We start from the raw sequence: 17164 nt of genomic DNA, 5'->3' as shown, positions 1-17164 counted from the left end.
AAAAGCTTTGGACTTCGGTTTGTGGTTTTTTTTTTCTCTCCCAGATGACTTCTTATTCTTAATTTTTGCTTCAAGACTGACCTTAATGGGGGAGGAGAAAAAGGTTAAAATGGTGAAAAGAAGCTGAAAATTTAAGTGACTCATTACCCCTAGCATCCATTGAAATAACTCAGCTTGGTCCAAACGTGACCATTTTCTGCCATTTTTAGTTCAGTCCCTGAATTTCAAAACCACAGACAATGACACGTTTGTCCCAAACTTCATCTGGAACATTCTCCCCATCACTTGCAGGGTACCTAACAGCACAAATATTTTACAGCCCTTCTCAGATCTCTCCTGTTAACACAGCCAATCCTCCACGCTGCTAAGGGTGATGAAATGCATTTCCATACCAGCTCCAATAACTCTTTCAATGGTTATGCACGAAGCTTCAATTTCCTTAGCAAACTCATGGACGGCTTGATTAGGGTCCTCGTAGGTGTGGGGGTCAATGTAGGTCCTCACTCCAGGCAGCTTAACTGCAAACACAAATTAAGAGCATTAATGGCACATGGCATGACAGAAAATGGGCAATACACACTCCTGTCCCTTGTATTCTGCTTTGCTGGAAAACATTGCAGCAGGGAAACCTATTTCTACGGGGAAAAAATGAATAGCATTCTTGGAAAATGACATTTAGTTTATATGTGACGTGCAATTTCATCATATTTAGAAAAGCACATGACAGGGCTCAGCTGGAATGACACACAGCTAAAAATCCCTCTCTGCGCTGCGTAACAGGCTGGTCTGGGGTCTGGTGCAAAAGGATCCCTTTCTGAGTCTGGAAAGTGTACGCCAGGAGGAAAAGTACAAAAAGCAAAATGTTAAGGGAACAACTTGCAAAGCAAGTTGGATGGGTGGGGGTTGATGGAGAGCTGCAATTAATTATGCTCTACCAGTCACATATTAGCTAATCAATTGGCCACATTATTTCAGATGGAGTTACTGAGATTTAAATGAACTGAATATTTGCAGTACAAAGCCTGTGGGTTGTACCAGTATAAATATAATCAATAGCAGGCTTTTTCTGCAGGACTTGAGAAGGGAAAAAGTATTTTCATTATCCATATTATAAGTTTGTTTTGACAATCATTAAGGCTACTCACATGAAGAACTGCTCATCAGTCTAATAAGACAGCTACATTACACTGTGGCTCTTAATTGATTTGCTTCCTGCTGCCTTCATTACATAGCACTAATGGAAATTTGACTTTCACTCAAGATGCGTTTGCCTTTTCCACCCCAAAAGGCACCTCGCTGTTACCCATCCCCAGATCCCACAGCACTTGATGAAGGAAAGCTTTTCAAACACTGGCTTTAGATGTATGGAAGGACTGATAATAACCATGAGATGTACTTTCTAGCATCACTGCAGGGTTTTTTTGATACATAAGACATTAACACAGCATTTCTGAAAGCTTCCTAGGAGGAAGAAGAGGCGTTACTCCTCACGCCTCTGCAAAGGCATCCAAGGCAAAGAGTAGCTGTGGGCTTGGTCCTCACAGTTGGCTGGGGTGGAGCAAGGGTTTTAAACAGGTATTCTGGACTGACACGTCCAGACCACGAAAATGTAGAGTTGTTATGTGCCGACCAGGCAAAATTAATAGCACCTTGGGTCACACAGCAAAGACAGAGGAACAGAACAAAATGGCTCGCTAGAGAGATCTGCTGCAAACATACAGGTGTGAATAGCTGGGCACATATAAGGACTGTTCAAATGTTCAGTTCTCTATGGGGCTTGGAGCAGGGGCAGGTGGGGACTTACTGAATAACAGAACAGTTCTTTTGTGAATTACCATCAAAACCAGAATTTTTTTTTTTTAAACCCTCTCTCAGTTGTATTTCTCATTACCACAGACAGCCAAAACCACATATATACATTTGATCTTTACTCACTGTGGCCATTATGAAAATGCATCTTTTCTTCTTCTGGATCTTGTTTAGCCTTGCTATAGCCACATCGCCTGGAAAAAAACCCAGAAGAGTGTCTTTGTCTCTGGTATGGCAGAACCCCTCTCTTTACTTCAAATCACACAAAGCACAAAAACCCAGAGCAGCAACGAGTCCAACCTCTCTAGTGGCTGTACTGCTGCTGTCCCAGTTTTAGCTCATCAAACTACTTGCAATTTCCCTAACGGGATTCAGGGCCCAAGGCCCACTGACTTTCAATTGGACTTGTGTTTCCAAATCCCACAGATGCTTCTGAACAATTCAACTCTACCATACATCTAATTCAGCTATTATTAAGAACAAGAAAAAAGCAAGAACAGGAAGGACGATGGAAGGGGAATGGGATGAAACGTTCGAATCGCAGAAGCAAGATCTCCTGGACTGCAGAGCTTTTGCAGGCACCATGTTGTATGTATTGCATGCTCCCCTTCACCCACTGGGCATTTGCGCAGAAGTTTAAATTTTGATACTTTAGAAAACAGCCTTGTGTAAACATTAACACATTATACACATGCAAAATAATGGCTTAAAAAAAACCCAAACGTGTTGCCTCACTGCCTTCAAGGGTCTCCTATGTACTCCTGGCTCTGATGGGGTTTCCTGCACATCTCCTGTCTTTACGCAGGGGAGCTACCGTTCATGCAATCCCCTCTGCCCAGCAGCAATAAAGATGGAAGAAGGCACGCAGACACTGCCTGACCTATCTCGCTCCCACATTAGCACCAGGCAGTGCAAGGATGCTGCTGCATCCTACCATGGAGTTGCAACCACAGCCATGTGGGAGTCACATCTCCCCCGGGGCATCCTCCTACTAGTCTTTGGCTGCTCTTCCCTGACTCGTCCCACACTCTTCTCGCTGTTTCTCTAGGCAATGTTATTGCATTAGCATTAACTGGCTGCTTTGGTGGCATTTCTGAGACCTGCTTCACTCAGACAACCACGTAGGAAGCCACAGGGTAACTGCAGAGGCAAGGAGAACTGCTATATACACATATATATATACACACTTAAAAATACAGGATGAGGTACGTATGATGCACATATATGTGGCAGTCTTTCCAAGGACCTGAAGTAACTGGGTACAGGAACTAGATCATCCTTAAAGCAAACCACATGGACATGAGACAGAGGGACACTGCTTGGTAGAATGAAAAACCTGCAACAGACACCTGCAAGCCAGCCAGCACGCAGCAGGATCACTAGCTGGCACACCTCAAATAAAGCCTCAGGTTACCAAGAAGCCACTTAAAGCTGAGAAACTTGGAGTCTTGTCTTCCATTGCCCATGATTTTTGAGACAGGGGGATGCAAGAACTCCAGCATCATTCGCAGCAAGGAGGAGCACACGATTAGCAGAAACAAAACTGTAATTAGGAGGAGGCAGTAATAGGCATCTGCATGAAACATGCCCTCAGCGTGAAGTCCTATTACAGGGAACTGCTGCCTGCCTGGATGCAAGGGGCCAAGCAGCCTTTCGGCTATAGGATTTTGGCACCGGATTTGTGAAACGATCACTATTACAAACAAAAGCCCCAACACGATGGGATGCATGCGCTGCCACTGAGCTGGCCCCAGCAGAGCTGGACACCGGACGGTCGAGGAGGGGAAAAGCAACATGAGCTCCTGGGGTTACTCCAGGGAAGGGGAGCAGGCACACAAGCTTACCTCAGGGAGAAAGGGAGACCTGTGCAAAGGGGAGAGGAGGAAAAAACAGACTGCAAAGGTTGTGCAAGCACAGAGGAATGGATTGAGACAAAGTGCAGAAGACAAGGGGGGAGGCTGACAGGCGGTCTGGGGACACAGGCAGCGAGATAAATGGGTTGCCATTGATAAACAGCCAGACTATCCACGCAGGGTGCAATTTCAGCAGCAGTGAACAAGCTGAGACCATCACGCTCCGAATGCAAAACCCACGAGAGTGGCAACAAGGTGCCTGGAGACACGGCTCAGTTATCCGCATGTTGGTGCTCGTCGCCTTGCTCTAGCAGCAGCAGCGCCACTTCCTGAGATGGGGTCCTGCCTAATTAACTAAAAAACTAAGCACTAGGTGTACGCGGAGACCCTGGGAGTAAGGGTCATTTCAAAGTGTGTTTTGGTATTCACGATCCCTGGGTGAAAATGGATTCTTCTCCTTCTTCATCATACTGCCTCCCTGTTTAAGTACATAAACTAGAGATAAGAGTATCAGTATCAATTCCCACTTCTGGCAGCCCCTAATATTTCTGCGGCAAGTTGCCAAAAGTTACATCAGTTTTCTGCAGAAGTGATTTTCTGGATTGAGGTGTATAACTCAATTTTCCTCTTAAAAATAAATGTCTCAATCTTTCTACCAAATGCACATATACACGATTTCTTCTGTTCGTCTTTTAGAGCAAATGCCCTAATCTCTTCCTCAGGTTTGGAGTACTTCACCTATAAATAGGCTTTTCTAACATTATCCTTTTTAAAACCTCCATCTCCTGATTCTTTGACCATAGAGAGGGAGGAGACAGAAATGGGGAACATGCCATCATTTGCGTCCAGTGATCCAAGCACACCTTGATGCACAGTGGTCCATGTTTTACTGCCCAGGGACACACTCAAAGGGCCAATGCAAACCAGTTGGCTCCAGCTGTCCCCCTCTCTCAAGCTGGGTAACACATACAGCAGCATGTCACATTAGCATACAAAATCAGGTTCTGGGACCCCCAAAGCATCATTAAAACAAGCCTTGACAAGACACACCAAAGTGCAATGGCAGCTAGTGGACTGAGACTGTCAAGCAACAGTTGGGCATCACTAACAAAGCTTGCAGCAAAACCTGCCTGTTGCAACCACTTGTGTCCTTCGCACGCTCACTTTCTTAAACTATCGAGAGAAACAAGCCATGTACGTGCTGACTGGGGTTAAACCGAAATTCTTCCCTTCTTGACCTTCAGATGCTTTAAGTAACACACACACAAGCATTTTATTCTCCTTTCCTCCCCAGCTAAATCCCATAAAAATCTGCTATTTCACATTAACATTCCTGATTCACTATGTGACTCTTACTGGCAGAAAAAAGTATCTAAATATTGTGGCTTTGTAATATATTTGGGGGGAAGAAAAAGCTCCCACTTATTTGTGAAATAATCTATTTCTGCACATGCATTTGCTCTTAATATTTATTGGAAAAGCTGCGAGTCAAAAGCCTCCTGATGGAAGCCTCATTCTCTAGTTTATTGTCATTGTACAAACCACAGATTTCCTATATCTTTTCTGTATCACGAACAGCAAAAGCATAAAGATCCTGACACTCGCTTCATCTCCCACTGAGCTGAAGACACTCAGCCAAAGAGTTAATGTAATTCAGCAGCACACCTGAATCTCAACTCATTTACTTCTGTTGTGGATTTGTCCCAGTTTCTGTATCTAGAAAGCAGATGTCTTCCTCGCACAGCTCTGTGTTTTTCAATAAAAATATCAGAGGAAAAAAAAGTGAGACTTTAAATATTCTTAAGGCATCATGTCTTATTTAAAAACTACTTGCAGATTGGCAGGCAGCTCATAAAGTATTTATGGGGCAGATTATAAAAGTGAAGTTGTAAAATGATCCCTATATAGGTTTATAAAATATAAAATGGACAGGTAGAAAAATGAAGAATTCAGCTGGGAAACTAAAGCCCACTGCCACGCATGGCAGAAGCCAATTCACGGAGAAAAATCCTTCAAGAAAGGAGGCAGGAAGATGCTTGCTCTCCCTGGACCAATGGAGATGCTTTGTGTCTGACTGTACTTCAGGGTGCCCTTGCTGGGTGGTGTGTGGCTCCTCGGCCACCCGAGGTATCCCCAAAAACCACAGAATGCCCAAGGGAAGGAGTTTCCATCTCCCTAGCTAGGGTCACCGCTCTGGTCACAACCCAGGCAGGATGGCCTAGGCAGTGATGTGGGAGAGTCTTTACATACTTTTTTTATAGACGTAGGCCAAAACATTTCAGCACACAGCCAAGGTGTTACTGGAAATGCACATGGGGACAGCATTTAGACATTCCCAATGAAGAAAGGGACCTCACCTTGCTAGGTGCAGCCAGTACCATTGAATGGCTTGTGCCCCAAAGCAGCATGCAATCTCCCAACCCAGTCCTGCAGAGATTTATACATGTATTTAATCTCTTAAATATGAGATAAATGAACTCTGTGTGCTTCTCTGAAACAGAGACGAAATGCCACTTGCTTTTCAGGGGCGAGACCTTCACTCAGAAGCACATCTTTTACAATAAATCAACTTTGAGGAATACATCCAACCCATCTTGAGCCGTCATTTTACAGGAGGTTTGAGAGGACTGCAAGATTGTTGTTTACAAGGGGTTAGTGCTCATTTCATACTACTTATGCCAAGATGTTAAAGCAATAAGGCTGCATACGTGTTGCAGGGCAGGACCGCATTCCACCCAGAGGAATAAACAAACATGGATCCGTTCATCTGGCCAAGATCCTGTCACCTCAGCTCATGTGTGGAGACAATTACTTGTTCAGAAAATACTTTTATCCTGGATAAACAACAACAATACTGAGAGCCAGAGGCAAAAGTCTACCACTAGCGATGTTGGTCCATGTTCAGCATTCACCTTTGCTGCTTGCAATCCTAGAATATATTCAGTATCACAAAACCAGGGAATACTCAAGGGCCTGGTGTAAAACAAACAGCTTTTATACTGGAAGTTGTTTCCCATTTTTCTGTTCACTTTCCTCCTGCTTTTTTGATGTCTATAATGAGTTACTTCCATTGCACTGGACCAAACTTTCATGTGGAGTAACTTGGAGCAACTCGTGCAGGCTGGGAATCTGACTCATTCAACTCCTCTATCTACTCTCAAAGTCCTATAACTTGGAGAACGGGATCAAAAGAGCAGTAAAACATCTGGAGATGACAAGCTACAATCTTCAGCTTAATTCAAAGATACACTAGATGACTGCCCAAAGAGGAACTAGGGCAGGTTCCCTTCTTAAAGGGTTGCAGGTTCACTGTCTTCTCAGCTGCTTTCCCAGCCACTGCTGTCCCCCTCTACACAGCGCGACCCTGCTTTCGACCTCCGATTAACTTGGATGCATTACAAAGGAAGTTTCATAATTCCAGTGGTGGTATTTTTAGCCTTTAGTCTTTCCCTGCCTTCGCACTGAATGACTCCCTGCTTTCCTAAACCACTGCCAGAACAATTAAAAATAATTTAAACAAGATACTGTTTCCCCCTCTCACAGGAAGCTCCCTCTGAAGTGTTCTCCATAAATCTCTCTAAAGAGGTTGTCGTGACTTCCCATAGCACAGCCAACGGCATCCGTGCCTTGAAGTCACTCTTCCCATTTCCCCATCCCAGCTTGCTACCACATTAGTCTCTCTGCAGCTTAGGAGGAAACTTGCAAAAGGTGTTTTCCAGGTCAGCCAAGTTTTCCCTATGCGTCTCTCTTCCTCGTAGCCATCCAGTCCTTTCCCAGTCTCCTTTGAGAAATATTTTCCATTGCTGCCACTCTCTGGTTGGCAGCCTTGCTGAGGACATTTGAAGCATGACTCCCAGTGAGGGACTGCTCATGCACTGGTGGCACAGGCATGACAGACAACAGAAGTACCGGCAGGTTTTCTTCTAGCACAATCATTGCCAAACCGGTGGCTCGCAGGAATGACTGCACATACCAGAAGAACATTTTGCAGCCAAACACTTTGAGCTGAGCATCCTTGCTTGCTAACGCTGCTCTTAAGCACTCAGAAGTCACAAAAATCAATTTAAAAATGCTCCAACAGGAAAAAAAAAAAAAGTCTTCTGCTTTAGGGCTTTTGGGATTTGCATTTGCAAACTCCCTGGTTCTGGCTTCTGTCAGAGCCAAAATACAGCACTAGAGGACCCAAAAACTGTTCACGTTGGTGACTGCAGTGCCCCACAGCCAGGGACTGCACCATGACCCAACCACCACCATGCAAAGCCTCAGCATCCCTCAAAAAATACAGTAGAAGAGTTTCACACCTCTCACCCAGCTATGCTGCAAACCCTTCTGTCATGCTTTAACCGGTTTAACAACACACATGGGATGTCTCAGCGCTCCTATGGTCTCAAGCAGCTGCCTGATGGGGATGGTGATTTCAGGAGTCTCCTAGGAGGCTTAGGAAGATCTCTACCTGCACAGATTACAGCCGATTCAGAGACCTAAAACACATTCCTTTCGGGGAGCAACTCAACTCGCATCCAGTCAAACCAACAGAAATTAAAATCACCTTTCCTTTAATTAGTTAGAAAAGAGGGGAGAGTACAAGAGACCAGAAACTGGTGAGGCAGCCCAGATGGTGGCAGAACAGGGCAGCATGCAGCACGGACACGCAGCTCTTGACACCCACAGAGATATGTCCAGCGCTGCTGGAGCATATCGTTGGCAAACAGCATCATGTATTGCCATGTATGTCATACATTGACATGTATGTCAATGACATACAGTTCATTTCACTGACATGCATGTTACATGCCACTAAATACCTTTCCACTCCCGCCTGCCCCCTGTTTCCTTTCTGAGGGCAAATTACCTCCCCTGGCCCCTTTTTGTGACAAGAAGCAGAATTTGATGAAGTGTCCAGCATACGTGATGTTTTATTATGACATATGACATTGCTGGTGTGGTGTCTGGATCGATCACAGCATAACATATCAGGCTTTCTTTCCCTTGGGACTCCTGCTCTTGCTGGAGACACACTCTGCTTCAGGTCACGCTATTTCCAGTTGTTGAGATAGACAAGCTGGGTGCAGAGATCAGATGAGAAAGCGATTTCCAGGCCAATACAAGAAAGGGAGGGAGAGGCAGACTGTGCACAGAAAACATGGAGGGAGGACACAAAATAGGAGCCAGCACAGGTGGGAACACTGACCATGTTAGGCTCGGATAGGCAACAGCACGCAGAGAAGAAGCCCACCCACAGCCATGATCGCAGCAACTGAAAAGCAAACAAAAAGGCCCAGGATAAGGAATAATCCCACTGCCCTGGCAAGGTGCAAATACATTTGCAACATTTTTATACGCACTTCTTCCTCCGTATTGCAATTATTATTTGGACCTTAACACCCTGGGCTGCAAGAATTTCCTGGCACGTGCTACCATTGGGGAAAAACGCCTTGAGGAGAGCGTATAGACCATGGTCCTGCAAAGCAATTAACCATGTGTTTCCCGTACTTGAGTACCACCATTAGGATTAACGGGGCCACCCATGTGCTTAAACTTAAGCACCTGCCCTGGAGCAGGCAAAGTGACTTTTTCCACAAGCGTGCGTGCGGTACAGTTACAATTTCCTTTAAGAAAAAAAAAAAGCACTGGATGAATGAGAGCCCTGCTTTTGCAGACCCTTATGCATGTACTCAACTCACACAGCCCTTTCTGGGTCTCCTTGTATCAGTGAAGCTTTGCACGTGCATTATGTATCTGCAGACCCAGACCTTATGAGGTGTGTGAAAGTATTCAGCCTAAGTAAACTCAAAATGTGGTGAGTTGAAAGGCACTGCGTGCGTCCACAGCTTGCTTTTGAAGGCTGCTGAGCCATTACTCTAGTCTAATCAGAGTACGGGTTTGCCTGGCATCAGTCCATAACCCAAGGCTGGCTGCACCTCAGTAATTGTCCTTTATCCTTGTCAGAGAACTTGCATGGACAATTTTTTCTGTTACCAAATCTATTAAGGTAATTCACCCTGAAAAAGAACACAGTGCAGAAGAAACAACAGGAAGAATATTCAGTACAATATACAAGCAGGAGTCCAATGGTGCAGACATACTCTGGTTAAAGTCAGTTGAAGATCTCACTCATCATTTCTCTGCAAATCATCATAATACGTAATTCTTGAAAAAAAAATTGTGCCCATTAGATTTTTATAAAGTATAAACTTACACATTAAAACACATTAAAATAGCCTATTTAGACAAAATTAACATTCTGCAACTGCACGGCCTTAAATTATGATGCAAAATAACTTCAGGCATGCAATGATTTACAGAATTATATACTGGATTATGTGCTTACTTAAATTAGAACTGGTGAAGAATGTCTTTCTAAGCTCCTTTTGCATCAGCAAAACAACTTGCTAACATTTTCTAAACAATGATGCCAATATTTTTTTACTATAATTGACAATATTTTGTATTTTCATAATGCCCCTGCTTGTACAGTCATACTAACATGGGAGCAGCTCAGCCTTCACTAAACCTCTGCATTGATCGAATTAACACTGGAGGTCCAAAACCCAAAAGCACACAAAGGCAACCCAAGAATTATATATTTTGAGTCAATTTTGCCATTTTCTGGGTTTAACCTCGCAGGATTTGAGCGCAGGGAACTGGTACGTCTCCAGATGACTGTGGCTGTGACAACTTAGCTTACATTTTAGCTAGGAGGCCCTTTCCCCCCTGGCATTTTCTAACAGTTGCTGCCACCAGACCTTCCCACACTGCTCAGCGTGCAAAGTCAAGTTTTTGAAACAACAGTTCAATTAACCTGAAAAGCAACCACCTCCTTAAAATGAAAAAGAGCTTGCTATTTTCCTAAAGAAAACTCTTTGAGCACTTCATCAGCAATTGAGCTGCTCTGAGACAAAATCAGTTCCCTGCACTGAATGCAGAGCACTTCAGATCTCACTTGCTCCCTTTGTGGGGAGGAAAAAAATGCTCAAGTGCAAAGAAAATATGCCTCAATGCAGCCTTACTCCTGCACACCTGTCACATAACACTGTGCACTTCGGGTCAAAATACTCTAAGGTGCAACATTAGGCGAAACCTAAAGCTCATAGAAACAAACTAAACTGGATCAGCAAACAACAAAATTCACTTTCTAGTCCCAGGAGCACTTGGATAGGTAATGGACTACTTGGCCTTAACAGTTAGGACAATGGAAGATTTATTACTGCTCATGTTAAAAGAATGGCTTGATTTGGCAGGTAAACTTTAGAATATAAGTTTGAGGCAAATAAAACTGGATATTAAACTCCAGCAAGCCCGCTGTGCCCTCACAGCCACCGCATTTGGGTGCTGATGCCTTCTAGGAGGGGCAGAGTTTCCCTCTCTCCTTGCTCCACAGACAACTTTCTTGGTCTAGAAACTGAGAAGCTGAAAGCAAATGCTTTCCAGATGAGATCAAATGCTGTGGCAGGATAAGAGATTACCGCTCAGTGAAATATGCCCGGACCTCTTCAGGGTTTTAAGATCTTTAGCCAGCAAGCTGACCTGTATCGGGCAGTAGTCAGAGTTGAACTGAGTACTGTATACATCAAAATTATCTGCAAAGTCTCCTCCAGCCTCACTGAACCAACAAGCAGACTATGAGGAGAGCTTGTGGGGGCTGCCCCTGGCTCCAGTGGGTGCTCAAAAGCCCCTCCAATCTGCTGCAGGTTAACAGGTGACATGTCCAGGTAATGGTGAAGGTTATTGTGAAAACACCTGCAGCGTTAAATCCCCTTTGCTGGGGAAGAACAAGGTGCTGAGGCAGCAGCATCTCCAAAAGCCAAGCTGGCTTGAAACGAGGTGTGAGTTCTGCTTTGAGCCCTGGCTTCAAGGAAAGGGCTGCAGATGGGCAGAGGCAATGAGAGGAGCCTGGAGCTGCAGCGGCACCTCCTGGACCTCTGCAGCCTGCTGGCACTGCCCTGCTGCTTGACTAGACCAACTCCACTGCTTTCGGTTATCTCAGGCACACAAAGCCAACACTCCTCCAGTTCCAGCAAAGGTGACCCCCGCAATGCCTATGTGGTTTGCAAAACCAACTGTCCAGAGAGCAAACTTTAATAAACCTGTGCTAGGAGGACTTATCAACACCCTTGGCATCACTTCAAACCCTGGGCTACATGCTTTGTTAATGAAATTTATATATATGATGGGCCCCAACAACTGTGCTTGCAATCAATGTAATTAATTTACCACAAGTCTGCAGATGACCCAGAGAGCATTAGGAATTAAACTACATTTCTAGTGGCTAGATAGATCTCAGAGAGGCTCTGCCATATATAGCTGCGGCTTTTAAGAGTTATAAGTTGAAGACTTGGAGTCATGATAAATGAAAGCCTCGTTTGTTGCTTTTAATAAGCTGCTCTAATGGGATGTTCTTCAGAGGCTTGCAATTAGAGACTGAAATACTTCAGGGTGCCTGGGAAGATTTTTCTATTCCTTCACGCAGCCTTGAGCGATGGCAATGATTGCTTCCTGCATCTCCAGGTCAGGAGGCCAGCACTACACCTAGCACCTCGTGAGTCAGCATGCTTGCTTCAAACATCATAGGAGCAGCATTACACACTGAGCTGCTAGGAATATATTCCTACTTTGCCCAGAACTATATGAATGTTTAAGGAGTCACCTCCACTTCCTGCTGAGCTATACCCAGTTCACACGTTAAAGCATGTCTCTGCGCTGCTCGAGAATAACTGAGAATGCAGAAGCCCAAGCAGGTGATATCTGTGCAATTACTGTGGGGAAGGAGAGCAATGCTTCCAGGGAAAGGAACTGCACTTGGAAAGACCTCTGGCATTATACTTTGCTATGTCTAAGCTGTAAGAAAGTACAGATAACCTTTTTTCTAGGTAAAAGGCCAAATGCCACAACATGGTGTGCCCCCAGGAGAGGTCATGCTTCCTATTTCTAGCATCCAAAGCAAGGTGAAACATCCACATATTCAGAAGTGCAGACAGATGACAGTCTGATTTTCTTCTTCGTCCTCTACCCACTCCATAGCCAAGAGAAGACACTGTAAAACCCCACTTTAAAACACTACATACACATGGGGCTTTCACCAGTGCTCAGCAAGAGCCTGGAACTGCTACCACTGAAGTCAGGTTTCATTTTCAGCTTGAAAGGCAGCCCAGTTCCCTTCTCGACGTGGAAACAGGACTTGCACAATGCCATCAAATGCATCATCTGAATGAAGGCGAAGAGCTTTTGTCACTAACTGCTGCACTGCCCCACAATTCCCCTGCTCAGACAAAGCTTATGCCATCCACTTATCTGTTCATCACGGTCCTCCTGTCCTGTTCCCTTGGCTACTGCCAGAATAACTCAGAAACGATGCTTTCAAGGGCAATGCCTCATGGGCTTGGAGCTTAATTACAGACTTGGTCAACTCTCACCTTCTGTCTGGGCCAAAGTCATCTAAAGGCAGGTTAGCCTAGGTCCCTAAACCCGCCTCGAAACTGCAGCAGCTCAGACTGGCTTGTGGAGGCCAGTGTGTCTGCATGGAAGTACTAAGCCAAAAAGTGTTTAGAATAAAAAAAGAAAAAAGGTGTTGGAGCAGCCATATTTGCCAAGCTGATCTAGGCAGGATGCTAGAGATGGTGACTACAGGCAACAGATTTCCACACCGGCCCTGGGAAGGCATCACCCTGTGCAGAAGGGTGCACTGGAGCACTTTTTTTTCCAGAGAGGGACCCTGTATACCAATGTTGCTAACATTCCTCTCTGGCAAAACGTACCACCAAAGAGCAAAGAGGCTGTTAACATGACAGAGGTCGTAAAAAACCTGACCCGAACAGAAGCAGGACCAGACCCTGCCTGATCTTGGTGGATGGGAATTTTGACTTGGCAGAGCACTAGCTTCTCCAACAAAATCCTTCCTCTTGTCAGGTGAATCGCAGGGAATATTTGGCAGTAGGCAGCATCATAAAGTGGCTATAAATCACAGGAGACAATGTCCTGTAGGAAGAAGGAAGAGCAGGCAAGAATGTAGAGATAAAAATCCTTTAAAAAGCCACAACTAACAAAAATTATGACTCATGCTGGAAAAATTCTCTATGAAAAACGTTATCTGTCTCCCGTTTCCTACGGAAACACCAAAAAAGCAAACTATTTTAAGCCCTGACACATCTTGGAAAATAGGATGGGGAGGAGGTGGTGGAAAAATTCATCCATTTTGACCTTACACATCACAGAAGGTTGCAAATGCTGGCTCAGGACCTAGGATATACGCCACAATCTTTTCATCCTCTCTACTCCACGGAAGTTGCTTTTTAACAAGATGCACATATTTGTGTCCAGAAAGTAGCCCTCTGCCACCGCAGGGGCTGATATTTAAAAGTCTAAATCAGCTAAGGTCAAGGATGGATACTCTGGTGCAGAAGCCTCTAATTGCCAATACCCAGGTGGCAAGATTTGTCTTTGCTTTGTCTTTCGAAGGCTAGTTCCTTGCCACAAAGACACTTTCTATATATGCATGACACAGGGCAAGGGGCAATTTTTTGTTGCTTCATATCTATTTTTTTTTCTTAAGTTCTATAAAAAGCTCCCCCCGGTTCTTTGGAAGATCAGTTGAGATGGAAAGGTCATCCATAATGGGTAGCTGGCTATAAATGCAGATGCACAGTACACTTCTTAGTTATTTTGAGCAGCTCTTGCAAACATGTACAGCATTGACCTAATAGCATCCCCATTTTACTCTGCAAAAGCCCACGCCTTTGTTTAGTGCTACAAAGCTCAGATGCTTGGGGGACCGGAGGGACCAGCAGTCTCAACACTCACTCTAAGACCCTGTCAGTTTTGCAAACAGGGCTGCATTTGAAGGACAAAAGAGGGGGAACTGCTCTGGAGCAGTGGTTCTCCTTCCCAGGCTGATGCAAACCTGGCTTCTTACCTCAGATGGTAGGAAGAAAGGGGCTGATGCCACAACAACTGCAGCACCTTATTGCTCCTTGCAAGACGGAGCACAAAGATCTTTGTGACTGGCATTATCCAACACAGACTGTAAAACAAAAGTCTGTAATGATTTTAGATTAATATATACTTCAATCAGGAACAATAATGCCAAGCGGCATCTAATTCAAGCACTGCTAGCAAAGCAAAATTTATAGCCTTGCTCTATCTGTAAAATGCATTGCGCTTTTGAGAAGAACACATAATCCTAACAAAACAAAGATAATAACAACTCCGTGTTCTTTAATTTAATGCTTGTAGCTGGTTTAATAATAGATTTTCAATCCACTTTTCTCTTTTTGCTGAGACAACTACAGTCTGATTTAGTGAACCTCTTTGATTTGTAATCCTGATCGTTATATTATTAATATGCCCTTGATGGAAAGAGCAGGATAACTTAAAAAAGCGATCAGCTATTCTGCTTGGCATTTATGACCTTGGTCAGAGAATGCATTATTTACAGGAAGAGTTTTCTGGAGCATCTGCAAGTAAATCAGCTCTGAAACGCAGCTTAATTGTTTAGGGCAAAGCACATTTAGTTTCAAATTCCCAGGAACCTCCAGCTTCAGACACAAAGTGCATTTTCACAGATGGACACTGGCATGTGGAAATGCCACCATGACTACCGTTCAGCTGACCTTTGGTTTAGGGCCAGCTGCCAACGGGAAATGCCAAGCTGTTACTTACCTTCGTTCAAAAGAAGTGAGAAAACTGCAGAGATACTTGAAAGCAAATAAAGGGGAAGAGGTGTGGAAACTTCTGCCTCCAGGGACCTAACAGAAAATAAAAAGTCTGCAGAGCCTAGCAAACCCCTGAGTCCTATGGCTGGGAAACTTCTTTCCAAGCTGATGAGAGCAGGAGGACATCACCTTCTCACTGCAGGACTGCTCTCAAGCACCTGCTCGCTTCAGCCCAGCACTTGGGAGGATAGGCGCAAAGAGATGCCATACAGCATCCTGGGGAGGAATATCCTAATTCTGAGGTGCCGATGGCCTCCCAGGGAGCCTGAGAGCAGCACAGAGCCAGCAATGAGGACTGTGTTTGCAGGAGCTGGCAAGGCTATGTCCTCAGTGCTGCAGGGCAAGAGTGTTTTTCTCCTTAGCTTTGCTGCTGGGCAGTACCTGCATTAGCAGAAAAGACAGAGCCTGGGCTTTGTACAGCTTGCTTGGCGTGGAAAGCAGTGGTGATTCCAGCTGGAGCAACTCCTGGCATTCAAAATGTCTATTTTTCTAAAAGCAAGTATGGGAAAGAATTAGGAAAGGAAATTTAACCCCCTGGAACCAGGCACTGGAACAACATAACCACTCCAAAGATACAGGAAATCATCTTCCAGAAACAGGTTAAGAGCTTCAGAAAGGGATTATCCCATGACTTGGAATGTGTTTATCGTCCCTGCAGTGTCACAGCAGGAGAGTCACTCCACAAATTGTCTCAAAATCATATCCAAGGCAAAGCAGCATGAGTGACACATTTCAGCAGCATCTCTGCTTCTTCCAAACAGGAGCAATTTTTTTTGTTTTGCTTTGTTTAATTTCAAATTGGCTGTCAGCTTTCTGGGCTTCTGGGGTTTATTTTTCTGTTCTCACAAGCCACTCAGCGCACTAGATGGGCTTTAAAATTCATGGGAACTCAAAGCAGCCGAAAAGCTCTGTGGTTTTGAAGCCAATTCTCTAATGATGGACCAAATCTTGGTGCTGGAGGCTTCTCCGCCACCTCCAGCTGAGGGACCAGGTTCTTCCTAGTTTAGAGGAAGGGTTGAAAAGATAAAAATGGACCAAGAGCTCAACTCCCTGTGACTGCCCCTTCCCATACGTCCAGCACGGCACCATGGAGAAGCTCCTGGGAACATGCATCTGCCATGGGGTTCACAGAGAGAGGTGTGAGTACAAGGTAGGAGGATTAAGGCAGCAGCAGAGGCGGCGATAAAACTCTAGACAAATGAGACAAGGGCTTGTATAAACATGCCAAGAGATAAAAAGCCAAGAGGAAGCACATCCTGGAAAGCCCATTAGGGCAAAGGACAGAAAGACATAACTGACGAGAATTGCTGACAAACAGCTCGGGCTTTGCAACTGCTTTCTTGGACCAGAGAGGGTAGCAGCAAAAAGGAGACCTGCAAGGGCACATCCTCCCCAAAGGGGTCCCAAGTGCTTGCCAGCAACTGTGGGAAGAGCAAGAGCTGCTGGTTGTGACACAATTGCGATTCCTTATGGCCACAGAGGGATATACGTCCCTCCACTTGCAGTTCACTCCCCTAGACTCCTCCTTGCAGAGATGCCAGGCTACATCCATAGCTTCCCTACATCCACGCGTGCATCCTCCTGTTTGAATCGATACAAGCATGCATCCAGGCTGGGGGAGGCCAAAGTCCACATCCCCCCGCTCTGTTCGAGGAGGGATTTGACTCAAAACCTCCAGCCTTTAAGGAGAGACTTGAACTCCTGCCTAGAGTGTTCAGAGCCAAGTTTTTTTGGCTACAGCTTTCCTGTAGCCCCTGGTGTGAATGGCCTGTAGCCATTCAACCCCCCATGCCA

The 17164-nt window shown here is 45.0% G+C and overlaps 1 protein-coding gene across 8 annotated transcripts in view; it reads right to left on the bottom strand.

Annotated features, from left to right (window-relative positions):
* The window catches only part of EPHA5 (EPH receptor A5), a 200034-nt gene that overhangs the window by 26502 nt on the left and 156368 nt on the right, over positions 1-17164 (bottom strand). For all 8 annotated transcript variants that reach the window (XM_075033393.1, XM_075033403.1, XM_075033420.1 and 5 more), the window contains 2 exons: positions 1936-2003; positions 393-518 (listed from right to left, as the gene is read on the bottom strand). In XM_075033393.1, coding sequence (XP_074889494.1) covers positions 393-518; positions 1936-2003 — 194 coding nt within the window. The remainder of the gene's footprint in view (positions 1-392; positions 519-1935; positions 2004-17164) is intronic.

This window comes from Buteo buteo, chromosome 1, assembly GCF_964188355.1.
Source record: "Buteo buteo chromosome 1, bButBut1.hap1.1, whole genome shotgun sequence".
NCBI lineage: Eukaryota > Metazoa > Chordata > Aves > Accipitriformes > Accipitridae > Buteo > Buteo buteo.
Note: the sequence above shows the minus strand (reverse complement) of the source record. Positions and strands in the feature narration are given on the sequence as shown.